Source organism: Ammospiza nelsoni, chromosome 30 (assembly GCF_027579445.1).
Source record: "Ammospiza nelsoni isolate bAmmNel1 chromosome 30, bAmmNel1.pri, whole genome shotgun sequence".
NCBI lineage: Eukaryota > Metazoa > Chordata > Aves > Passeriformes > Passerellidae > Ammospiza > Ammospiza nelsoni.
This window is the reverse complement of record NC_080662.1, coordinates 1,908,277-1,931,737: the sequence shown is the minus strand read 5'-3', so window position 1 is coordinate 1,931,737 and position 23,461 is coordinate 1,908,277. Positions and strand designations below refer to the sequence as shown.

Sequence of the window (23,461 nt, the reverse complement as noted above, 5' to 3'; positions counted from 1 at the left end):
GCCCACACAGCTCCCTGGCCTGGGGATGTCCCTGTTCCAGCAGGAACACCAGTGCCATCCCCTTGGCACTGACCCAGCAGCGTGGCACATCTCTGGGATGGTGGGACCCACCTCCCACCCCTCACCTTCATCCTCTGACACGTCCAGAATCTCGTCTACAGTCTCTGGGAAGCTCATGCGGTGTTTGTCACCAACAGACTGTGGGAGCAGAGAGAGCAGGGTCAGAGGAAGCCTACAGGAATGTGACAAAACTCTCCTTTGTCCCCTTAAAAAGGAAATAAACCCAGAAGTTTCTCTCCTCAATTGGGTGAAAAGACACCTCATAGGACCTGGGGGATGTCACCTCAAACTTAAGGATAGCTAACTGGACAGGAGCCAAAAAGTCTTGTATAGGAATGTGCTCCCTGTTGACAGAATGACAAAACGATCCTTTGTCCCCTTAAAAAGGAAATAAGCCCTCTCCTCAATTAGGTGAAAAGATATCTCACAGAACCTTCACCTCAAACTTAAGGATAACTAATTGCACAGAAGCCAAAAAGTCCTGCCTGAGCAATTTACTAGAAAAAGAAGAGAACAAAGAAACTAATTGCTTTTGTGAGGTGTTTTACAAGGACCTCTTGCACCTGGCTTGGTTTTTCTCTGTAAAAAGTTTTGTTATTTTGCCTTTTATTAAAACCTTTTTGTTTCCAACACTGCCACAGAAGCCATCCTGCTGATTTTATACCTTCTGAGGTAGCTGAGCTGTCTTGGGTGTGAAATAGATCTCCAACAGATCTCTTATGAGACCTGGCTGAAGGAGAACCCTATTTTGCTGCACAGCTACATGCAGCTGACTCCTTACACTCGGGCTGGGCACCTCATAGGACTGGGGCACCCATCTGCAGACCTTTCCCACTCCCAGCCCTCCTCCTGCCCAGCACCCTGGCCCCCGGGGGCTCACCGGGATGTCGGTCTCCTCTGTGACAATCTTGAGCACGTCGGTGACAGAGATGTAGCCGAGGCGCTTTGCGATGGCCAGGGGAGTGGTGCCATTCTGTGCAGGGAGCAAAGAGGGTCAGCGGCAGCCACGGGGCAGCTCAGGGAGCTGCCTGAGCTTACCAGAGTGCAGAGGGGCAGGGATGCACGGCACTCACGGTGCTGATCTCGTTGGGAGATGCTCCGTGCTTCAGCAGCAGCGTCACCACGTCTGTGTGGCCCTGCTGGGCTGCCTGGTGCAGGGGGGTGTAGCCCAGCTGCAGGGGAGGACAGAGCACGCTGCAATCAGTTCTGGAAGGTGCTGGCCCAGAAATACCCCCAGGCCTCACACCTGGAGCACTGCGACAGCTCCACCTCCCCATCAACCCATGTGCTGTTGCCATGATATTTTCTGAAAAATCCCTTTGCCAGGATTTTTCTCCTGAGAAGCCTCAGAGGAAATGAAAAGCAATAATTATCTGCTGCTGTGGAATGCAACAGGTGCATCTTTGATTGGTCCATGTTGGTTGTTTCTAATTAACGGCCAATCACAGTCAGCTGGCTTGGACCCTCTGAGAGTCACGAACTTTTGTTATCATTCCTTTCTATTCCTTTCAAGCCTTCTGATGAAATCCTTTCTTCTACTCTTTTAGTATATTTCCAATATATAATTTTCTTTTAATATAATATATATAATGAAATAATAAATCAGCCTTCTGAAACATGGAGTCAACACCACCACATTTTGCCCATGGCAGAAGGGCCCTTGGACTTCTGTACCTTGGTCTTGGCATTGACATCTGCTTGGTGCTGCAGCAGAAACTTCACCAGCTTGATGTTCCCGTAATGGCTGGCCACGTGCAGAGGGGTGTAGCCCATCTGAAAGACAAGATCAGGTCTCTGTGTGCCCTCCCCATTGCTCTCTGCCCTTCTGGCTTGGATATGCTCATCCCACAGGCAAGCCTCCGTGCATGGAGGATGAGGCACACATCTGGGGGCTCCCCAAAAGCCCAAGACTAAATCACAGAGCTTCAAATGCTCCACCATGGAGGTGAGCTATGGGTGCAGGCAAGAATCACCCCTCCAGAGAGATGGGGGGAAGAGGAGGAAAAGTCCCCAGGATAGAGGTAAAATGGTAAGGATGCCTGCTAGAAGGAGTCTCTTGCAGAAATACAAAGAAAAGAATAAAAAGAGGTCAATGCACTACTTTACCCTGGTCGTTGCATCCACTGTGACTCCATGCTTCACCAGAACATCAGCAACCTGCACATGCCCCTCTTGGGCCACAAGGTGGAGAGGAGTCAGGCCACTCTGCAAAGAGAGAGGGTCTCAGCACGGTGGCAGCTCCAGACTCTCTGGGGTCTCCAGCCTGGCAAACTGACTGACACAGGGCACTGTTGCCCAAAGGAGGGGCTGGACCACCCTCCAGACTGCTGTTCTCTGCTATTCCAGAGGCTGGACCACCTTCTAGACTGCTGTTCTCTGCTGTTCTCTGCTATTCTCTGCTGTTCCGTGCTGTTCTCTGCTGGCTGGTTTGCCCCCAGCCTGGCAGGATGCTCTGGTACAACTTACTGTTGCAGGCATCTTTTTTATGAAAATCCTTTCCTTAGGATTTTTTCCTGCTGAGAAGCTGAGAGGTTTCAGCAAAATGTAAACAATGGTTATCTGCTGCTGCGGAATGCAACAGGTGCATCTGTGATTGGTCTCATGTGGTTGTTTCTAATTAATGGCCAATCGCAGCCCAGTTAGCTTGGACTCTCTGTCTGAGACACAAATCTTTGTTATTCATTCCTTTCTATTCTTAGCTTAGCTAGCCTTCTGAGATGAAAGTTTTCCTTCTATTCTTTAGTATAATTGTAATACATATATCATAAAATAATAAATCAAGCCTTCTGAAAAACGGAGCCAGATCTCCATCTCTCCCCTCGTCCTGAAAACCCCTGCGAGCACCGCCACAACTCACCTTGTTGCCTAGGTTGCCGTTGGCTTGTTTGGAGAAGAGCAGAGCCACCATGTCGGCGTGGCCCTCCTGGGCAGCCAGGTGCAGGGGGGTGACTCCCTGCATGGACTCGGCGTTCGCAGAGGCGCCGTACTGCAGCAGGCTGCTGGCCACCTCCATCTGGTTCTGCTTGGCAGCGATGTGCAGCGGGGTGTACCCGTTCTGCAGGGGGAGAGGGGCTCGTGGCAGTGCTCAGCCATGCCAGGCAGAGCTCAAGGGACAGGAGGTGCCACCCTGCCCTGCCTGGCTGCCTCCAGAGCTCAGGGGTGTCCCCCCAACACCATCTCTGTGACACCAACCAGCCCTGCCACTGATGCCAAATCCCGCTCCCTCTTCAAACCAAATCAGCGCAAAGGGGTTTCAAAGACCACCTGCTTCAGGTTTGGCTATTAGGGGCTCTCCCAGAGTTTTCCACACATGAATTTCTGCAGCAGTGTGATGTCACCCTGATTTTTTAATATTTTCTAAGCCTTCTGTTGTTTACTGATTCTTGTGACAAACTTTCTCACACGCTTTCTGTACATAACTTATTGTTTTGCATTCTTTTATGGAGGAGGAGAGATTTGATGGACTGTTGGTTTGTCCAGTGTCATTGGAGAGGTGGCACTGTCACCCTCCAATCCACTGTCACTTTTGGAAATCTATAAATGTTGGAATCAGAATATAAAATTCAATTTTCTTCACCTTGACAGCAACAGTGTGTGCAGTTGTGTTGTTTGGTGCCCTATAATGTCGCAGACATCTTTTATGGAAAATCCTTTCCTTAGGATTTTTCCTCCTGAGAAGCTGGGATGCCTAATTAGCAGGTATTAATGGATGTAAACATTGATTATCTGCTGCTGTGGAATGCAACAGGTGCATCTGTGATTGGTCTCATGTGGTTGTTTCTAATTAATGGCCAATCACAGTCAGCTGGCTCGGACGGAGAGTCTGAGACAGAAGCTTTATTATCATTCTTTGCTATTCTGTTCTTAGCTAGCTTCCTCATGAAATCTTTTCTTCTATTCTTTTAGTACAGTTTTAATGTAATATATATCATAAAATAATAAATCAAGCCTTCTGAAACAGAGCCTGATCCTCGTCTCTTCCCCAGTCCATTATAGTGTGAACATCTTCACACTATAACGACAGCGTGCACCCTCCTGGGGCTGACACGGGGATGAGCCTGGCTGAGATGTGGAGCAAAAATCCCAGCACACAGCATCAGCGTTCAAGCAGAGCCTGCAGGGCCTCGAGCCGTGCCCGTGCTGCAGAGCAGAGCAGAGCAGAGCAGCTGGCAGCACCCGCTGCCCGGCTGGCGCGCAGGCTGCCGCTGACGCAGGCACACCGCGGGGCTGGCACCGGCACTGGCACCTGCCCCGTGCCAGGGAAATTAACCCACAAACACCAGAGCTTTGTGTCCAAAAAGGAGACAGAGGAGTCCTTTGACTTTATTCCAATCAAGGCAGAGGCCATGGGGCATTCCCCTGGGGTTTATACAAGTTTTGGGGGACGCAGCCTCCCTTTTAATCCCAGTTTCCAGCCACATTTCCCTTCTCTCTTTCTCCATTTCTGAGGTACTTGAGAGGTTCAGACCTCCCAGAACACCTGATATCAAAGACTTCCCTCTAATGCATAACCCTCCCTTTTAATTCTTATGGAATTTAGGAGGTTTTCCCCATTTTGGAGGTAATTGAGAAGTTCAGACTTCCCCGAACACCTGATCCCAAAGATTTCCCTCTAATGCATAACCCCCCTCTATTTTTTAATTCTTACTGAATTTAGGGGTTTTTCTTCCCTGTTGTTTCTTCCATCTTTCAATGTCTAATTTCATTTACCAGCAACCCTAAAGTTTATTTGCAAAAGCAAATATCTTCTTCCATTCATCAATCAGTGGAATCCTTCCCCTTGCTTCTTTCATCACCCAGTGCTGGTTTTATCTCCCAGCAGACCCACAGCTTGTTTGCAAAGACAAATCCCCCATTCCTCTCACCAGCCTGTCTGCACAGGGGAGAGGGAAGTGCCAGATGGGGAGGGCTGGCACCAGCAGCCACTTGGCTGTTTTGAGGATGCAGCTTTTGCAAACAGCTCGGGAGGCAAGGCGCCTGCTGGTGGGCTCTGTGGGGAGATGCTGCTCGCCACGCTCAGGCTCAGAGCTCTCGCAAGCCTGTGGGTTTTCTGACTCACTGCTTCATAGCTGCATGCAAACATTTGCCTGTGCTTTCCCAAGCTGCCAGACTGCAGCGCTGCTCTGCAGGACTTGCCATGGAAACACGTTCCCCACGCAGCAGCCAGCATGCTGCTAGCAGGACCATGCCTGACGCAGCCTAGCTGCTGGAGCAGGACCACTGCCTGGCACCCTGCCTGCCTGCTCCACCTGCTCTGAGGACATCAGTGTGCCTCATGAAGAGAGCCTGGTGCTGATCAGTCCCTCGTGCATTCCCTGAGTGCCAGGGTTGCGGGGCAATGCTGGCCCCAGGCTGGCACTGGACACACACCATATCCTACATCTCACATCCCCACACCTCCATATCCCCACATCTCCATCTCCCCATCCCCACATCCCCTATCCCCACATCCCCCAATCCGCACATCCCCACATACTACATCCCCACATCCCCACTGTCGCAGACATCTTTTATGGAAAATCCTTTCCTAAGGATTTTTCCTCCTGAGAAGCTGTAAGGCCTCAGGAACAAAATGTAAGCAATGGTTACCTGCTGCTGTGGGACGCAACAGGTGCATCTGTGATTGGTCTCATGTGGCTGTTTCTAATTAATGGCCAATCACAGCCCAGCTGGCTCGGACAGAGAGTCTGAGCCACAAACCTTTGTTATCATTCTTTGCTATTCTATTCTATTCTATTCTATTCTATTCTATTCTATTCTATTCTATTCTATTCTATTCTATTCTATTCTATTCTTAGCTGGCCTTCTGATGAAATCCTTTCTTCTATTCTTTTAGTATTGTTTTAATGTAATAAATATAATGCAATAATAAATCAAGCCTTCTGAAACATGGAGTCAGATCCTCATCTCTTCCCTCAACCTGGGACCCCTGTGAACACGGTCACACCCCACATCCCCACATCTCAGTCCAGACTTACCCAGGCTGAGTTGTGTGGGGAGCTGCCCTTGGGAAGCAGCAGCCTGACGATCTCCAGGTTGTTGTGGTGCACAGCCACGTGCAGAGGAGTCAGGCCATTCTGTAGTGGATGAGACAGGACAGGCAGGTGAGACAGAGCCACTCCCCACACGAGACCACCCCTCCCACAGGAGCAACTCTCACCTTCCCTGCTGCATTGGGCTGAGCGTCGTGCGTCAGCAGCAACTCTGCCACATCCACCTTTCCATACTTGGCTGCAACGTGGAGAGGGGTAAATCCTTTCTGAGGAGAAAGGCAGCCCATCACAGGGTGGCAGAGATGAAGGAGAGTGCTGGCACCTGCTGCAACACAGGAGGAGGCTGCCCCTCCTGCCACAGGGACACTGTGCCACCAGCCTTGCCCCAGCTGGGCCATGCCTCCCGCAGCATTGGGCTCAGCAGCCTACCTTGGTCATGCAGGTCTGCGAGGCTCCCTTCTCCAGCAGGGCCTGGGCTGTGTCCATGTGCCCCTCTCTGGCAGTGATGTGCAGGGGCGTGTGCCCTGCCGTGGTGGCCAGGTTGGGGTTGGCGTTGTTCTCCAGGAGGAGTTTGACCATGCCAGTGTGGCCGATACGTGCAGCACAGTGCAGAGGAGTCTGGTCGTCCTGTGAGGGGGGCAAAGGAGCTGTCTGGTGTGAGAGCTTAAATGAGAGATGTGGGAGTCTAGGAAGCTCTTCAAAATCCAGTTTATTCTGTCTGAGAGGTTACAGCAGTCCAGGGTCGTGGGTGACAGAGCTGTGCCCACAGCTGTCAGCTCCAGCTGCAGGCAGGCTTGGAAACCCACATCTCTCATTCAGGCTCCTACTAATGGTGCCCCACGTTGGGCGCCACTGTGAGAGCCAAAATGAGAGCTGTGTGACTCCAGGGGCTCTCCAAAATGCAGTTTATTGTATCTAAGAGGTCACAGCAGTCTGGGATCATGGGTGACAGAGCTGTGCCCACAGCTGTCAGCTCCAGCTGCAGGCAGGCCTGGACACCCTTTGGTTTTGGTTAAAATGAATTATTTACTTTTCTTTTGGTTACAATGCATTATTTACTTTTCTTTGCTTAGCATCTTCATACAGTACAACCAAGCTATACCTTAACTATTATCTATAGCCTATCATAACTACTGTAATTACCATATTCATGTTACTGTTCTCCAATCACTAAAAGTCAGTACATTACAGTTTAAGCTAGAAGTTGGTTTTCGGTTTTCTTGCAGTGTAAAATTCTGAGATCTTTTTTCTACTTGCAGCTTTGCTGACTTGTTTGCCTGTGCCTTCTGCTTGGTAAAAACATCTTCTTGTTTGGGGTGGGTTTGTCTTTTGCACTAAGCTATAAAAATTTCGAACTAACACACCCTTTGCCTCCTTGGTTAGCCAGCAAGACTGGCTCAGCAATTCTTTTCTTCTATATCAAAACTTGCTTTAACTTCTATTCCTTCATCAGACTCTACATTTAAAAATCTTTCTGCTAAGCACACATATCTGTGAGACTTTCTTGCCAAACTTTCATCCTTCCCAACAGTCTGGGCAGACCAGTCCCTTCTTGTGATGCCAAAGGGATCCCAGCCCTGCTCTGGGCACAGCAAAGGAACCCAGCACCAGCTGTTCCCAGAGGTGATTATCACACAGCTGATTATCCTCTGCACCTACCTTGGCCTTGGCATTGGCTTTGGCTTTGTTCTGCAGCAGGTACTTTGCCACATCTGTGTGCCCAGCTCTGGCTGCCATGTGCAGAGGAGTCTCTACTTTCTGCACCAAAGACAGGACAAAGTGGTGAGGCCAAAGGAGGGGAAATGCCTTCCTGCAGTCATTCTGAACAAAGGAGAGCAGTGCCAGCACAAAGCAGAAGGCACCAGGGACTGCTCAGGTGAGCAGAGGGTGCAGGAGCTGGATATCCTGCTGAACCCCAGTAAGCTGAGCTCCCAAAGCCCCAGCCAGGGTGGGACTCACCACGTTGGACACATTGGGAGAGGCTCCACGCTGCAGCAGTGTCTTGACGATGGGCAGGTGTCCCATGAAGGCAGCCACATGCAGGGGGGTCAGGCCGGACTGTGAAGAGAAAGGGGCCAGAAAACAAGATGGGACTTATGGCCTTGGCAATATCTCTCACTGTCCCCTCCTCCTTCTCCCCAGGACAGGTAAAATCTGAGTCCCCATCTGCCCAAGGAGCCTGGCAGGTGAGTGAGGAGGAAACACAGGGAGTTGCTGTCTCCCCTGCATCTCCTTGCCCTTCAGGATGAGGCTGCCAGACTAAATCTGAGCTGCAAAGAGCACCAAGAAAGGTGCTGGGGGTATGGCAGAAGCAGCAGGGACATCACATCCTGCCACACGTGCAGAACCAAGAGAGCTAAGGATGGGCTCAGCCCACCCACCTCTGTGACAGCATCAATGGAGGCACCCGTCTTCAGCAGCAGCTCCATCACTCGGATGTGGTTTTTCTTGCAGGCAATATGGAGGGGCGTGAAGCCATTCTGCAGACAGACAGACGGACAGTCATTTGTATGAACTCTGTCTCTCCCCTGGCCCAGCCTGCCCCACTGTTGCAGACATCTTTTATGAAAAATCCTTTTTTTAAAGATTTTTCCTCTTGAGAAGCTGAGAAGCCTCAAGAACAAAATGTAAACATTGGTTATCTGCTGCTGTGGAATGCAATACGTCGATCTATGATTGGTCTCATGTTAGTTGTTTCTAATTAAAGGCCAATCACAGCCCAGCTAGCTCGGACAGAGAGTCTGAGGCACATCATTCCTTATAATTCTATTCTTAGCTAGCCTTCTGAAGAAACCCTTTCTTCTATTCTTTTAGTATAGTTTTAGTGCAATATATCTCATAAAATAATACATCAGGCCTTCTAAAACATAAAGTCAAATCCTCTAAAACATGAAGTCTTGTGCCTCAACCTGAGACCCCTGTGAACATCATCACAGCCCACCCTCCGTTCCTCACCAGGGCTCGGGAGTTGGGCTTGGCCCCCTTCTCCAGCAGCAGCTTGGCCACGCGGTGGTGCCCGCAGTGAGCGGCCACGTGCAGGGGCGTCAGGTGGTCCAGGGTGATGTCGTCGATGTCGGCGCTGTACTGCAGCAGCAGGCGCACGCAGTCCAGGTGGTCGCCCTGGGCCGCCATGTGGATGGGCGACAGGCCATTCTGCAACCACGGAGAGCCATGGAGAGCCACGGAGAGCCATGGAGAACCATGGAGAGCCATGGAGGACCATGGAGAGCCATGGAGGACCATGGGGAATCATGGAGAGCCATGGAGAGCCATGGAGAACAACGGACAACCACGGAAAACCACGGACAACCACGGAGAACCACGGAGAACAATGGAGAGCCATGGAGAACCATGGAGAGCCATGGAGAGCCATGGAGAACCATGGACAACCATGGAGAGCCATGGAGGACCATGGAGAACCACGGAGAGCCATGGAGAGCCATGGAGAACCACGGACAACCACAGAGAACCACGGAGAACAATGGAGAGCCATGGAGAACCATGGAGAACCATGGAGAGCCATGGAGAGCCATGGAGAACCACGGACAACCATGGAGAGCCATGGAGGACCATGGAGAACCACGGAGAGCCATGGAGAGCCATGGAGAACCACGGAGAGCCATGGAGGACCATGGAGGACCATGGAGAGCCATGGAGGACCATGGGGAATCATGGAGAGCCATGGAGAGCCATGGAGAACCACGGACAACCACAGAGAACCACGGAGAACAATGGAGAGCCATGGAGAACCATGGAGAACCATGGAGAGCCATGGAGAGCCATGGAGAACCACGGACAACCATGGAGAGCCATGGAGGACCATGGAGAACCACGGAGAGCCATGGAGAGCCATGGAGAACCATGGAGAGCCATGGAGGACCATGGAGAGCCATGGAGGACCATGGAGGACCATGGGGAATCATGGAGAGCCATGGAGAGCCATGGAGAACCACTGACAACCGTGGAGAACCATGGAGAGCCATGGAGAGCCATGGAGAACAATGGAGAGCCATGGAGAACCACGGACAACCATGGAGAGCCATGGAGGACCATGGAGAACCACAGAGAACCACGGAGAACCATGAAGCAGAGCCTCAAGGCTAGGCCACCAGGGGTCCAGGCATCCCACCCTGCCCCTGCCTTGCTGGGCCATGAGGGGTCCAGGCATCCCACCCTGCAGTCCAGGTGGTCACCCTGGGCTGCCATGTGGATCGGCGACAATTCTGCAACCATTCTCCATTCTGCAACCATGGAGAACCATGGAGAACCACGGAGCAGAGCCTCAAGGCAAAGGACTCCAGCTAGGGCCAAATAGGGCAGGAAGCTCCTAACCCCTCATCAGGGCAAATAAAGCCCCAAGCCAGCCATGGGTGCCATCCAGCAACTGTGCACAGCTTGTTACCCCACTGTGCTGCCCTGGGACCTGGCACCAATCACACCAAGCCACTGGGTACCTTGGTTTTGGCTTGAATGGGAGCCCCGTGGTCCAGGAGGATCTCTGCAATCCTCACGTGTCCATTGCGTGCTGCACAGTGGAGAGGGGTCAGCTCATCCTGGGGAGAGAGGAGGGTTCAGGGGCTCAGTATGGCGTGGAAGGGCAGGGTTCCCTCAGCTAGAGGGCTAACGGGGACTTTGTCTGAAAAATAAGGCAAAACCTCAGCTCCCAGGGCACGCCTTTGTAGCCATGCAGCCTTCTCCAAAAACCTGGTGCATCCCCTTAGTGCACCAGAGAGGTCTCCCAGTGCCAGCAGGGTGTTTGCAGGGTGAGCACTGGGCACAGGGAGCCCAGGGAGGGAGGTGGCAGTGCTCAGAGTGCTCTCACCTTGGTCCTGGTCTCTATCTGGGCCCCACGGTCCAGCAGCAGCCGCACCATGATGATGTTGCCCCGGCGGGACGCGATGTGCAGGGGAGTGATCCCATTCTGTCAGGAGGAATGAACAGTCTCTCAGGAAGGAGCACTCCCTCCTCCTTCAACGAGGCAACAAACAAAGGAGAGAGGGCAGGGAGAGCTGCATCTCTGCCCAGGAACAACACTGGGGAACAGCTTGTTTAACAGGGCGGTGCAGCTATGGCGTGCCCTGGCAGCTGCTGCATGGATAAAGAGGCACAGCATCCTCCTCTGGTGCTGGAGCAGCACAAACCCCAGTGTCCCTCTCCCTCTGCACTCACCTGGGGTGTGAAGTTGACGCTGGCCCCACGGTTCAGCAGCAACTGCGCCACGCTGAGATTCTCATAGTGGGCTGCAATGTGCAAAGGGGTGAATCCAGTCTAGGGAGAGAAGGAGGGATCAGCCAGCCAGGCACACGCTCCCTGCTGAAACTAGGGATAAATACAGCACGCCGAGCTGCTGCTCCGCCAGAGAGAGCAGAGGGAAAGCCCCCACCTTGGAGAGGACGTCAGCGTTGGGGTCGTTCTGCAGCAGCACGGCCGCCGTGCGCGTGTCGTCGTTGCGCGCTGCGATGTGCAGGGCAGGCAGGCGCACCTTGCCCTTCGTCCCATAGTTGATGAGGTGGGCAACCACATTCTCATGCCCTTGCTGGAGAGCCACAGCCAGTGGGGTGAAGCCATCCTGCCAAGGAGAAGGGAGAGAATCCAGGAGCCATGGCAGGACCCAGCCATGGGGCTACATCATCAGCCAGGGACTGCATCCCTCAGTCAGGGCCACGGGCTCCTCCCCAAGGATCTTACTGTCACAGATAGCTCCTATGGAAAATCCTTTCCTTAGGATTTGTACTCCTGAGAAGCTGTGAGGCCTCAGGAACAAAATGTAAACAATGGTTATCTGCTGCTGTGGAATGCAACAGGTGCATCAGGGATTGGTCTCATGTGGTTGTTTCTAATTAATGGCCAATCACAGCCCAGTCCGAGCCACAAACCTTTGTTATCATTCCTTTCTATTCTATTCTTAGCCAGCCTTCTGATGAAACCTTGTCTTCTATTCTTTTAGTATAGTTTTAATGTAATATATATTATAAAATAATAAATCAAGCCTTCTGAAAATGGAGTCAGATCCTCATCTCTTCCCCAATCTGAAAACCCCTGTGAACACCATCACATCTCACCTCTGTGGCTACGTTCTGGTTGGCTCCATTTTCCAGCAAGAACTTCACAACTTCCAGGTGGTTCTCCTGTGCTGCCATGTACAGAGGTGTGAAGCCTTTCTGCAAACACAGGGCCATGGACATCAACACAACTCTTCCTTGTGTTTCCTGAGTTCTTTAAAGATTTATACCCCATCAACACCCACTCTCACAGGTCAGGGGCAGGAAGCATCCATTGTGGGGGTGAAAAGGTAGAAAAAATTGGCAATAGGGGAACAATCACAGAGAGATGGAGCCCAAGGCTCCATATATCAGAAACAAACAGTGCTTCAAAAAAATCAACTTAGAGGAGACACTGCTGGTATTATCTCTAGCTTCAGGGGCAATTCTCCCATCAGGCAAAACCTGAAGAGCTTTCAGCCCTACCAGGCCCAGGGAAGAGAAAGCAAAGGAAGCAGTGTGTGTGTAACTGCAGGGGCTGTTGGAGATCTCAAAGCTTTGCCAGGAAGACATCGGCCACAAGCCCTCTCAGGATAAATTCAGCACTCTGGTATGTGTTCACAGGGATTCCCTCAACAGAGACCACACTGGTATCCCTCCCAAGTGCCTCAAGATCCCTCCACACCATTTGCACACTTGTCTCTTTTCAGGAGCCTGGCAGAGCAGCCCTGAACAAGACTGGAGGGGAAATTGCTGGAGCTGATGGAAAGTCCTTGCTGCTGAGCAAGATTGGAGGGAAATTGCTGGAATTGAGGGAAAGGGCTGCTGAAATAGCCCTGCTGGGCACAGTTCCCACCACGAGGACACCACCATCACACACATTTGTGCCTCCCTGTCCCAGACCAGCTCACCCTACCTGGGACTGTGCATTGACGTTGGCCCCATAGTTCACCAGCTCCCGGACCACGTCCTGCTGTCCAGCCAAGGCAGCGATGTGCAGGGCTGTGTTTCCCTTCTGAAAAACACCACAGAACAGCCCTCAGGGGCTGAAGCAACCCAGGATGCCAGGGAAAGGTAGGCCTGACGTGCTAAAAACCTTTAGAAGGCCGTGCAGCTCTCACTGCATGTGCCATCCCTGCTGTAAGCCAACCAGCCACCCTCCCTGTTTTGCTGGCCAGGGAGGAGCAGAGTGATTTCATCTCTCCCATGAAGTTGCTGGCAGCAGGAGCTGTGTGCACTGTCAGGTGCTGTGAGATGAGCAGAGGGGGGAGGACGGGGGAGCTGAGCTGGCAGCGCTGCAGTGTGCACCCTGGCAGCCAAGGCATCCCAGCAGATAGCACAGGGATGATGAAAATGCACACACAGGCTCTCCTGGCTCGTGCCTTTGGGTGGTGGGGCACAACGCCAGGTCCTGCTCTGCGTCCTGAGCCCCGTGAGAGCACCAGGGAGGTGGCAACTGAGCCTCCCCCTGTTCTCACAGCCCTTCAGCCTGTGCTGGAGGCTGCTCCTCTGCCAGCCCTGCTTGTCATCAAGAGAAAAACCACACCTGCTGTGGTGATGCTTGAGAGAACAATATGTTATTTACCGAGCACCAGAGCTCTCCAGGCTTGTGACAATGGTATTGAGGCCATCTCAGGGCTGGAACGTGTGGGGGAGAGCCTGGAGGAGATGCTGGTAAGGCAGGAATAGCCCATGCTGTGGTTTATGCTCCTCCTCTCTGAAGCCCACAGGGGAGAGGCACCTCTCACCCACCAAGAGATGCCAAACCTGTGCCAAAAGCAGAGCCTGGTCCTAGGGCCCAGCCCAGCAGCTCTGCACTGGCACAGTCACTCTGGGGGCTTGTCACAGGCATATTTTATGAAAAATCCTTCCCTTAGGGTTTTTCCTCTTGAGAAGATGAGAGGCCTCAGGGACAAAATGTAAACAATGGTTATCTGCTGCTGTGGAATGCAACAGGTGCATCTGGGATTGGTCTCATGTGGTTGTTTCTAATTAATGGCCAATCACAATCAGCTGGCTCGGACAAAGAGCTGAGCCACAAACCTTTGTTATCATTCTTTCTTTTTCTATTCTTAGCCAGCCTACTGATGAAATCCTTTCTTCTATTCTTTTAGTACAGTTTTAATGTAATATATATCATAAAATAATAAATCAGCCTTCCGATTGAGTCAAATCCTCATCTCTTCCCTCATTCAAGAACCCCTGTGAACACCATCAGAGGGGCTGACAGCAAACACCATGACCACTGCTCAGCTCCTGGTGTTCCTGGCAGCACAGGCAATGTGCAGAGCTGTCACCAGCATGGCCAGGCTTCCCTGTCCTTACCTTGGTCGTGGTCTCCAGGACGATCTCCTTGTGCAGCAGCTCCACCACCATTTTGACGTGGCCCTCCTTGGAGGCCAGGTGCAGGGCGTTCAGCCCATTCTGCAGGGAGCAAAGGTGGCAAAGGGGAATCAGCCATCGTCATCTGGGGATGGAGCCCTCTGAGGAACACCCTACTCTGAGCTCCTGTGCTGGGGAAAGTCCAGGATGGTGGGGTCAGGAGGGATTTCCCTGTCCTTGAGCCCTGCACCGACGTCCAGCACCAGCCATGGTGCCACCAACTGTCACCCTGTTTTTTTAAGATTTTTCTAAGCCTTCTGATGTTGACATTCTTGTAGTGAACGTTCTCACACACCTTCTGTAAATAACTCATTGTTTTGCATTCCTTTATGGAGGAGGAGAAATTTGATGGGCTGTTGGTTTGTGCAGTGTCATTGGAGAGGTGGCACTGTCACCCTCCAATCCACTGTCACTTTTGGAAGTCTATAAATTTTGGAGTCAGAAATTAAACTTCCCTTTTTTCTTCTGTAAATAACTCATTGTTTTGCATTCTTTTATGGAGGAGGAGAAATTTGATGGGCTGTTGGTTTGACCAGTGTCATTGGAGAGGTGGCACTGTCACTCTCCGACCCACTGTCACTTTTGGAAATCTATAAATGTTAGAGTCAGAAAATAAACTTCCATTTTTCTTCACCTTGAGAACAGCAGCGTGTGCTTGTGTTTTTTCGTGTCCTATAGCCACAATCAACAGTTCCATGCTGCCAGGAAAACCTCACATAATTGAGCACTGTGTTGCTGAGTAATGCTGGAGGCTTCTCCATGAGCAAAGCATGCAGCCCACGTTGGCAATTTCCTATGGATGGATGGGTGGAATCACAGCTCAGTGTCTGTGTGCTTGAGGCACAGGAGCTGCTTCAGCCCTCCCTGCTCATGGCACACCCCTTGTGTCTTTGCTCAAGTGACTTTCCATGGGGTTCCCCTCCTCACAGTCAGGTTTTTAACATTTAGACAGATGTGCAGTGAGAAGCCCTGCTTCGGACAATGATTTCATCAAGCAGCAGCCAAATTTAATTATTTAATTCTCAGTGGTTTGTGAGCCTCCAGGCCAGAAGCTGGCCTCTCCCTGGCTTTCAGAGTGCCCACCAGCACCTTGTTCTGCAGCCCATGCTGGGCTTTGTTCCCCCAGATTTCAGCTGCAGCAAACAGTGTAGAGAAGGTGTTGGCTGTGTCATTGGTTCCAGGAAGCTCCCAAAGAGCTCAAGTGATTTCTCAGGAACATCTCTGCCCCAGTTTAGCCTGTTTTTATCCTACACATGGAGCCTGAAGAGCAGAGCACTGGCCAATGCCCCTTTAGCATCCCCAGGCTGTCAGAAGGAGGGGTGCCAGCTCAGACAGCACCCTCAGGGATGATGATGATGATGATGATGATTGATGATGATGATGATGATGATGATGATGATGATGATGATGATGATGTTGATGTCTACTAAGACAGCTTCTACTCCGTTATTTCTACCACTTCTCACATGTGAACACAAGGGCTGGGATATTTGCTGGAGAAGAGGTTAAATACCTGCAGGCATTTTCACTTTTTCTCCTTGTCCCTCACTTCTCCCAGATAGATATGCCAGGTTTACTCACCCCTACACAGTGTTGGAGCATGGCAGAGGGATTCCTGCCCAAATACTCCACCTTCCAATCATGAGTTTCAACTCCTGTTTGGAAGGTCACTTCACAGAAATGCTTCATCCCCACCTAAATATTGGCAGGGGAGCAGGAAAATGCCCAGGGACGTTCAGTTCCAGCCCTCAGCACTCCAGATAAACTCAGAACTGCTTCAGGAGTGCTGTCAGACTGCAGAAAGGTTTTCCACTCTTTCTCACCCAAAGAACCAGTTGCCCAGGATCGTAGCTGAAGAGTTACAGATTCTTTTGCTCAACTCTGATTACAGCACCATGAGCAAAAACCTAAAAACTCACAGGCTTCCTTCACACCAACACCACAGATCTATCAAGCCCAAAGGAAAAAAGGTTTGCTTCCAAGGGGAGATGAGGTGGGAATGCTGTAAAACCCTCAGAACACTGAAAGGCAGTGCTCCCCATCCGTGTCTGGCTACTCTGAGTCCATCTTTGGCCAAACCCCATTTCTTTGATGAGGACACACCTACACAGCCCCAAACAGATAATCACTGATTATAATAACACCTCACAAGTCCTATAAGTGATAAGTGGCCACAGACATGCAGTTTTTTCTCAGTTACACTCACATAACCAACAAATGGAGAGCAAGACCACAGATGCTCTCCCCTCAGCCCATAAGGCCTTTGATGCAAAGGATTCATAAATAACCTTCTGAATGCTATAAATCTGTGAAAAATCATTAAGCTATAACAAATATCTGTGCAGCAATCACACAGTACTGTTTCCATTGCTGGCCCATTGGTATTTCTGCTCCAGGAGCAATCCAGGCTGTTTTGCACGTTTGCTTTGTCCTGACAGCTCATCCGACCCCAAACTGCCACAGGATGTGCACAGTTTGAAGGGTGCTGTATTTTCCTCACTGAGTGCTGCAAATAATTCCCAGAAATCCCAGTCAGTAGCTACCAATGTGCCAAATGCAGCCCCGAAGAATAAAACAGAGACTTCACACTTTGGCTGTCCCAGCCGAGATGCCCATCAGGCCACCTCAACAAAGACCATGTCCTGGGCACCCAGGTGCCACCACGACGCTGGCGAGGGTCCTGGCACTCATCCTCAGTCCTGCAGCTCCTCGTGGATGAGATGGGAGCATGCTGGAATTGGGAACATGGAAGGTGAGTGATGGAGACACTGGTGCAGCCATGGAGGAGGTGAAGTCGGCGGGATGAAGGTCAGATGGCATGTCAAGGTCTCAGAACTTGAGCCAGAATACAGGACTTGTGGGATAGGTCTGACCACATATATCCCTCTTTATTCTATACAGGACATGTGAGGTTGGACCTTTCCCACAGGTCTGATATTCCTCAGGTGGAAACCCCAAAGTGCCGTCTAACCTGAGGGAGATGGCAGGAACCAGGGCAGAGACATCACTGAGAGGACAGCTTCATACTGCTCCAGCCATTTTCTTCCCATCAAAGTGTTAAACACCCTCACCAGCACCAGAATTCTGGTTGGGAGAAGGACTTGAAGCTTATCAGTGGAGATAGCTGATGACAGAACATCTCTTTGGTGAAGAAGAGTTCAAAGAAGTCAACCAGACCATGTCTTTGGTGAAGGAGAAGTTCAAAGCCATCATTTTTAGCTTGTGGATGAGTCACCCTGTTGTGATTCTTTACAGAGCCTTCTCCAGAACCCCACACTCCTCTGAGTTGGAGCATTAACAGGACCAGTGGATGTAGAAATCCTCCCTCTCCTCTTGGGTTTGCTCTGGAAATGAGTGAATATCCCTGGTGCACTCTGCCTGCCCTGTGGGACCCTGTCCCCTGTCACAGACATCTTTTATGGAAAATCCTTTCCTTAGGATTTTTCCTCCTGAGAAGCTGGGAGGCCTCAGGAACAAAATGTAAACAATGGTTATCTGCTGCTGTGGAATGCAACAGGTGCATCTGTGATTGGTCTCATGTCGTTGTTTCTAATTAATGGCCAATCACAGCCCAGCTGGCTCAGACAGAGAGTCCGAGCCACAAACCTTTGTTATCATTCTTTCTTTTCTATTCTATTCTTAGCCAGCCTTCTGATGGAACATTTTCTTCTATTCTTTTAGTATAGTTTTAATGTAATATATATCATAAAATAATAAATCAAGCCTTCTGAAACATGGAGTCAGATCCTCGTCTCTTCCCCAATCCAAGAACCCCTGTGAGCACCATCACAGTCCCCAGCAACTGCTGCAGCACAAACCAGGTCTGAGCTTCCCTTGGTTTGGGGACTGAAATAGATGAGAGTTCCTTTGTGCTGCCTGCTGAGTCAGCCTCCCCAGCAGCTCCACAAAGCAGGGACAGCACACAGCACTCAGCCTCTGCCCCCCCTTGCTCAGCCTAAACCCCCTGAACCTGTCCCTGCAGCCTCAGCCACGTGCAGCTGCACAGATACAGAATGTTCTGATGATGATGATGATGATGATGATGATGACGTGCAAACAATTCCTCAGCGCCTGCAGCTCTTTGCTCTGTTTCTGTGCAGCGTGAGGAGGGCTCCTCCTGCCCAGCACCTCCCAAACCACAACTGGCACTTTGCAAACATTCACTGCTTGTGGTAAACTGCAGCTTCTAGGAATAAAAATCCTCAGCGCTGCGGGCAAGGGGAATAATCCCCACAAGCTATTTTTGTAATGTTCTTCACAGTGCTGCTCTTCACAGCTGCTCTGCCCTCTGAGAAGCAGCTGAGCTTCTTCCAAGTGTCCCATTTGCTTGTCACACTCAAGGAGCCCTCTCTGCTTACCTGTTAATGTCCTTTGCTATGCCCCAACCAGTACATCCATGCTCTTTACAGCTATTGCTGCCCTCCTGGCCCCAAAAACAACTGCTCCTCTGGTCAGCCACATTTTCCATTAACTCGAGATAGTACCAGAAGCCCCGTGTGTTTCACCTACCTGGTTACAGGTGTTAATATCTACCCCATTCCTGAGGTGATCCAAGGCTTTGTCCAGGTTCCCAGATCTCGCAGCTCTCAAGAAACTGGTTGCAGCATCAGCCTTGGGGACAAAAAAGGAAAAAGCATGAAACTCAGAGCCCGCTTTGTTCTCCCCCACCACCAGCACTGGGCCAACTCTTCACTCAGCTGCAGAGAACAGAACTACACAGACCAGGCAGAAAAGGCAGGAAAAGTCACAGTGGGACAAGGCTGAGGAGAAAGAAGGGCTGGGAGCTGGACTGTAAATGAAGAGCATCCAGATGATGGGGCAGAAGGTCTGAAGGTTGTTCTGTCACGCTATGGGGACAGCATGGAGGGAGCTCCTGCCACCATGGCAGCCTCTCTTGGCCCAGAAAACCCCCATATAACCTGGGCTGAGGAACTGCACTGATGGAGCTGTAATGAACCCACCCCTACCCTCCTCCAGAAGTAGCAACAGAGGTGAGCTCGGGCACCAGCACCAGGGAGAACAGGCCCAGCTGAGCACCTCACAGCTGGGAAAGACACAACTCTGCTTTTTGGCAGTGCTTCCCAACTCTCTTTCTTGGCAGTGCTTCCCTGCCACACCACAGCCAGCCCAGGCAAGGCACAGCAATACTTTGAGCAACACCACTTAGCAGTGTGAGGCAGCAAATGGAGACGATGGCATGGCTCACTGGAGGGGTGGAAATGCAGTGATGTGGGTCTGTGGGTGTGGGAACCTGAACTGGTAACTGGAATGTGCCAGCCCAAAGGGATCTGTGCAGCCCAGAGCCACCAGATCCATGGCATGGGTGTCGCAGACATCTTTTTGTGTAAAATCTTTCTTTTAAGATTTTTTTCTTTCTGACAAGCTGAGAGGCCTCAGGGACAAAATGTAAACAATGGTTATCTGCTGCTGTGGAATGCAACAGGTGCATCTGTGGTTGGTCTCATGTGGATGTTTGGAATTAATGGCCAATCACAGTCAGCTGGCTCTCTGTCTGAGCCACAGACCTTTGTTGATTCTTCTTTTCTATTCTTAGCCAGCCTTCTGATGAAACCTTTTCCTTCTTCTATTCTTGTATTGTAGTTTTAATGTAATATATATCTTAAAACAATAAATCAAGCCTTCTGAAACATGGAATCCAATCTACATCTCTCTCTCATCCTAAGACCCCTGTGACCACCATCACAGCATGGGTGCAGCACACACTCCTCTGTCCTCAGCTCCAAGAGAAAATCAGAGCCCCTCTTGTACCATTTACATCAGGACTGACCAAGGGACCTCCTGTGCTAGGAGAGCTTCTGTTCTGCCACCCCAAGCCATCCTGTATTGCCCAGGAGCATCCAGAGTTAGGAAACTCCTGGGCAGGAGCTGGAAGCACCACAAAGACAAAAGCCCTGGGGGCATAACAGGGAGGATGATGCTGACAATCTAAATCAGGAGAGGTTCAGGGCTCCTCTCTTCCTTTCTCTTTGCAGTCTCAGATATTTGAATTGGGGTTTGGAGCAGCACAACTCCAAAGATGCCTTCTGGCCTCCTCCAGCCCATCCTGATTGCCCACAGCCTGGTTGCAGAGGAGCATCCAGGGTCAGGAAGATCCTGGATTAGGAGAGGTTCAGGGCTCCTCTCTTCCCTTCTCTTTGCACTCTCAGATGTTTGAATTGGGGCTCTGGATGCCTTCTGGCCTCCTCCATCTGCCTCCCCCAGCCCATCCTTTCTGCCTGACACCCCTACCAGGGAGAGAGGCAGCCTTGCCCTGCTCCTGCTATAGAGTAAGGGCCACAAAGAGGGTGACCAGGCACAGAGCTCAGGCCAGGCCACCAGCAGGGTGGCAAGGTGCCATGGGCCCTGTGGGGCAGCCCCTGGGTCAGAGGGACAGAGCTGGAGGGCAGCAGCAGCAGCAGCACCACGTGCTGATCCCATCCCCTCCTGCGCCAGCCGGCTCTGCCTGCGCCCAGCTCAGAGCAGAGACCCCAGGTTCACAGCAGGGCTGCTGGGAATGCATGGGAGGCACAGCAGGACTGAGCCTTTGGAGGGCTGGGAATGGACAGCAAACACAGCAGGGCTGTGCCTTTGGAGGGCTAGGAATGGATAGCAGAGCTGAGCCTTTGGAGGGCTGGGAATGCACAGCAAACACAGCAGGGCTGAGCCTTTGGAGGGCTGGGAATGCACAGCAGGGCTGAGCCTTTGGAGGGCTGGGAATGCATGGGAGAGCTGAGCCTTTGGAGGGCTGGGAATGGACAGCAAACACAGCAGGGCTGAGCCTTTGGAGGGCTGGGAATGCACAGCAGAGCTGGGCCTTTGGAGGGCTGGGAATGCACAGGAGACACAGCAAAGCTGAGCCTTTGGAGGGCTGGGAATGCACAGCAAACACAGCAGGGCTGAGCCTTTGGAGGGCTGGGAATGCACAGCCAACACAGCAGGGCTGAGCCTTTGGAGGGCTGGGAATGCACAGCCAACACAGCTCCTCGGTGCTCGCTCTGCTCACACAGAGGCAGCAGCAGCAGCAGCAGCAGCAGCGCCGCGCTCAGAAATGCACATTCACGCCCTGAGCTGGGGTCCAGCGAGGAAACACTGACAGCTTCGAGCAACAGGCTGAATGCAAAGAGCTTTTCCAGCTCCAGACACGGCTGGAAGCCTCTGATTCTCAGGGCAGGACCGACCACAAGGCAGCAAAGCCCTGGAAAATCAAAGCACGGCTCGGCCAGGCTCTGCCATCCGTGGGACACACATGGAGCTCTGAGGATTAAAGGTAAAACTCTGCGTGGCCCTGTAGGAGCAGAGGGGCTCCCAAAGGCCCAGCACGCCCAGCAGCAGAGACTACAAGCAGAAAGCAAAGCAGAAAAGCAAAGCAGAGGTGTGTGTGGGCGCGGAGGAGAAGTGTGCTGAGTACTCACAGCCACGTCTGGACCGGACCTGCCCTTTCGTGCTGCCATAGCCCGGCACTTCGGCTGAAACCTGAGCCTGGTGTCCCCTCTCTGCCTCCTTGGTTATCTACTCCCCAGCTTTGAGAGAGCCAGTGAGTTACATTGCATTCTAGCTAAAAATACAGGCTCCGTCCTCCCTCCAATGCAGACCCTGCGGGGATCGCCAACTGCTAATGGAATTTGTTCATTTTCTCTCCATTACTGTGTCAGACAGGATATTTAATACCAAGGCACCTCCGGAAAGCAAATGTGGCTGCTGCCAGGCGCAGGGAGGGGGTCAGAGCTGCAGGTACCTCCTCAGCAGGGGAAAAGCAGCCCCACAAATATGCCCAGGAGCCTGGAAACTCACAGGTACCACCTTGGAGCAGCAGAGGAAAAGCAGCCCCACAGAAATGCCCACAGGTAACTCCTGCCACAGAGGAGAGGGTTTGAGCTCCCTCCATCCCTCTGGATGCCCTTGGAGAAGATGCCAAGGCTGGGACGTGTCAGAGGTGCTGCCTTTTGCTGCCCATGCTCAGCATGAACCTTCCAGAGATGCACAGAGAGGCGCAGGGCATCAGACACCAGCAATTCATCCCACCAGGGAGGATGGGATAGCTCAGCTCAGATAAAAGCAGATCCACAGTCAGATTGTCCTCCTTTCTGTCTGTCTGTCTGCCCACTGTCAGGGCAATCTGCTCCCCGGGAAATGGAAGCACAGGCTGGGTCGCTGCCACCGCCCAAATTTCAGCAAAAAGGACAGCAAGGAGTGCAGACACCTTGTGACCACAGGGTGATGTGCACATGGAGGAGATACACACACACATCCCACTCACCCAGGCACAGACACACGTTATCAGCACCCTCTGACAGGCACAGAGCTCAGCACAGCACACAGGCACTCCCCGTGTGCCCCTGTGCTTCCAGATGCAGAAACTGCCTCTGCTGGTTTTCCCTTTCTTTCCATTCTCCTTTGCCTGCCCAGCAATTTTCCAGGATGGGGATATTCCAGGGGAGAAATCAAAGCTGCCTCACTTGCTGTTGTGAACCTCTTGCACTCTCAGGTGGAATTTGCTAAATCCTAAACACAGGCATCATGCTCTACAGACATCCAAGCTGTGAAGTGTCAGGGGGCTGCTGACAGCAATTCTACAAGAGAGAAGCCTCAGATCAGGGCTTTAAGTGCTCCAAGACCTTCTAAAGTCAAAACTCAGGACAGCGCATCAGACTGTGCTGCTACTCTCCCTCCCTTTCTTTTCCTTCAGGAAAAATCTCCCCCTGTCTGCTGACAATCTAAATTTTCCCTTTCCCTCTGTCCTGGTTTCAGAGTCAATTTATTCTCATGACACCCTCTCCTGGCCCTGAGGAGAGGCTTTTTCTGCCCCTTTTCCCAGGTTTCCTCCTTCTCTCACAGCAATAATGGAACCACACGAGCCCATTGCATTGCAGCCGTGGCCAAGGCTCCAGAGCAAAGAAGTCAAACTCAGGATGGATTTCAAGGCTGCACTCAGAGGTTTGTGAGCCTGCTGTGTGTCTGGCCACAGGCAGCTCCTGCTCTAATCTCTCCTAGCAGCTCCTCACACCCAGGGAGGAGCTCCCATAAACTCCTGCTGCTTCTCACTGA

The 23,461-nt window shown here is 51.7% G+C and overlaps 1 protein-coding gene across 3 annotated transcripts in view; it reads right to left on the bottom strand.

Annotated features, from left to right (window-relative positions):
* Positions 1 to 23,461, bottom strand: part of ANK1 (ankyrin 1) — a 68,510-nt gene that overhangs the window by 20,550 nt on the left and 24,499 nt on the right. For all 3 annotated transcript variants that reach the window (XM_059490646.1, XM_059490648.1, XM_059490647.1), the window contains exons 2-22: positions 18,926 to 19,027; positions 14,360 to 14,458; positions 12,951 to 13,049; positions 12,116 to 12,214; positions 11,437 to 11,622; positions 11,223 to 11,321; positions 10,876 to 10,974; positions 10,508 to 10,606; positions 9,009 to 9,206; positions 8,435 to 8,533; positions 8,013 to 8,111; positions 7,713 to 7,811; positions 6,483 to 6,680; positions 6,221 to 6,319; positions 6,039 to 6,137; positions 2,918 to 3,115; positions 2,167 to 2,265; positions 1,735 to 1,833; positions 1,134 to 1,232; positions 941 to 1,033; positions 126 to 198 (exon numbers count right to left, since the gene is read on the bottom strand). In XM_059490646.1, the coding sequence (XP_059346629.1) occupies positions 126 to 198; positions 941 to 1,033; positions 1,134 to 1,232; positions 1,735 to 1,833; positions 2,167 to 2,265; positions 2,918 to 3,115; positions 6,039 to 6,137; positions 6,221 to 6,319; positions 6,483 to 6,680; positions 7,713 to 7,811; positions 8,013 to 8,111; positions 8,435 to 8,533; positions 9,009 to 9,206; positions 10,508 to 10,606; positions 10,876 to 10,974; positions 11,223 to 11,321; positions 11,437 to 11,622; positions 12,116 to 12,214; positions 12,951 to 13,049; positions 14,360 to 14,458; positions 18,926 to 19,027 (2,434 nt within the window). The remainder of the gene's footprint in view (positions 1 to 125; positions 199 to 940; positions 1,034 to 1,133; positions 1,233 to 1,734; positions 1,834 to 2,166; positions 2,266 to 2,917; positions 3,116 to 6,038; positions 6,138 to 6,220; positions 6,320 to 6,482; positions 6,681 to 7,712; positions 7,812 to 8,012; positions 8,112 to 8,434; positions 8,534 to 9,008; positions 9,207 to 10,507; positions 10,607 to 10,875; positions 10,975 to 11,222; positions 11,322 to 11,436; positions 11,623 to 12,115; positions 12,215 to 12,950; positions 13,050 to 14,359; positions 14,459 to 18,925; positions 19,028 to 23,461) is intronic.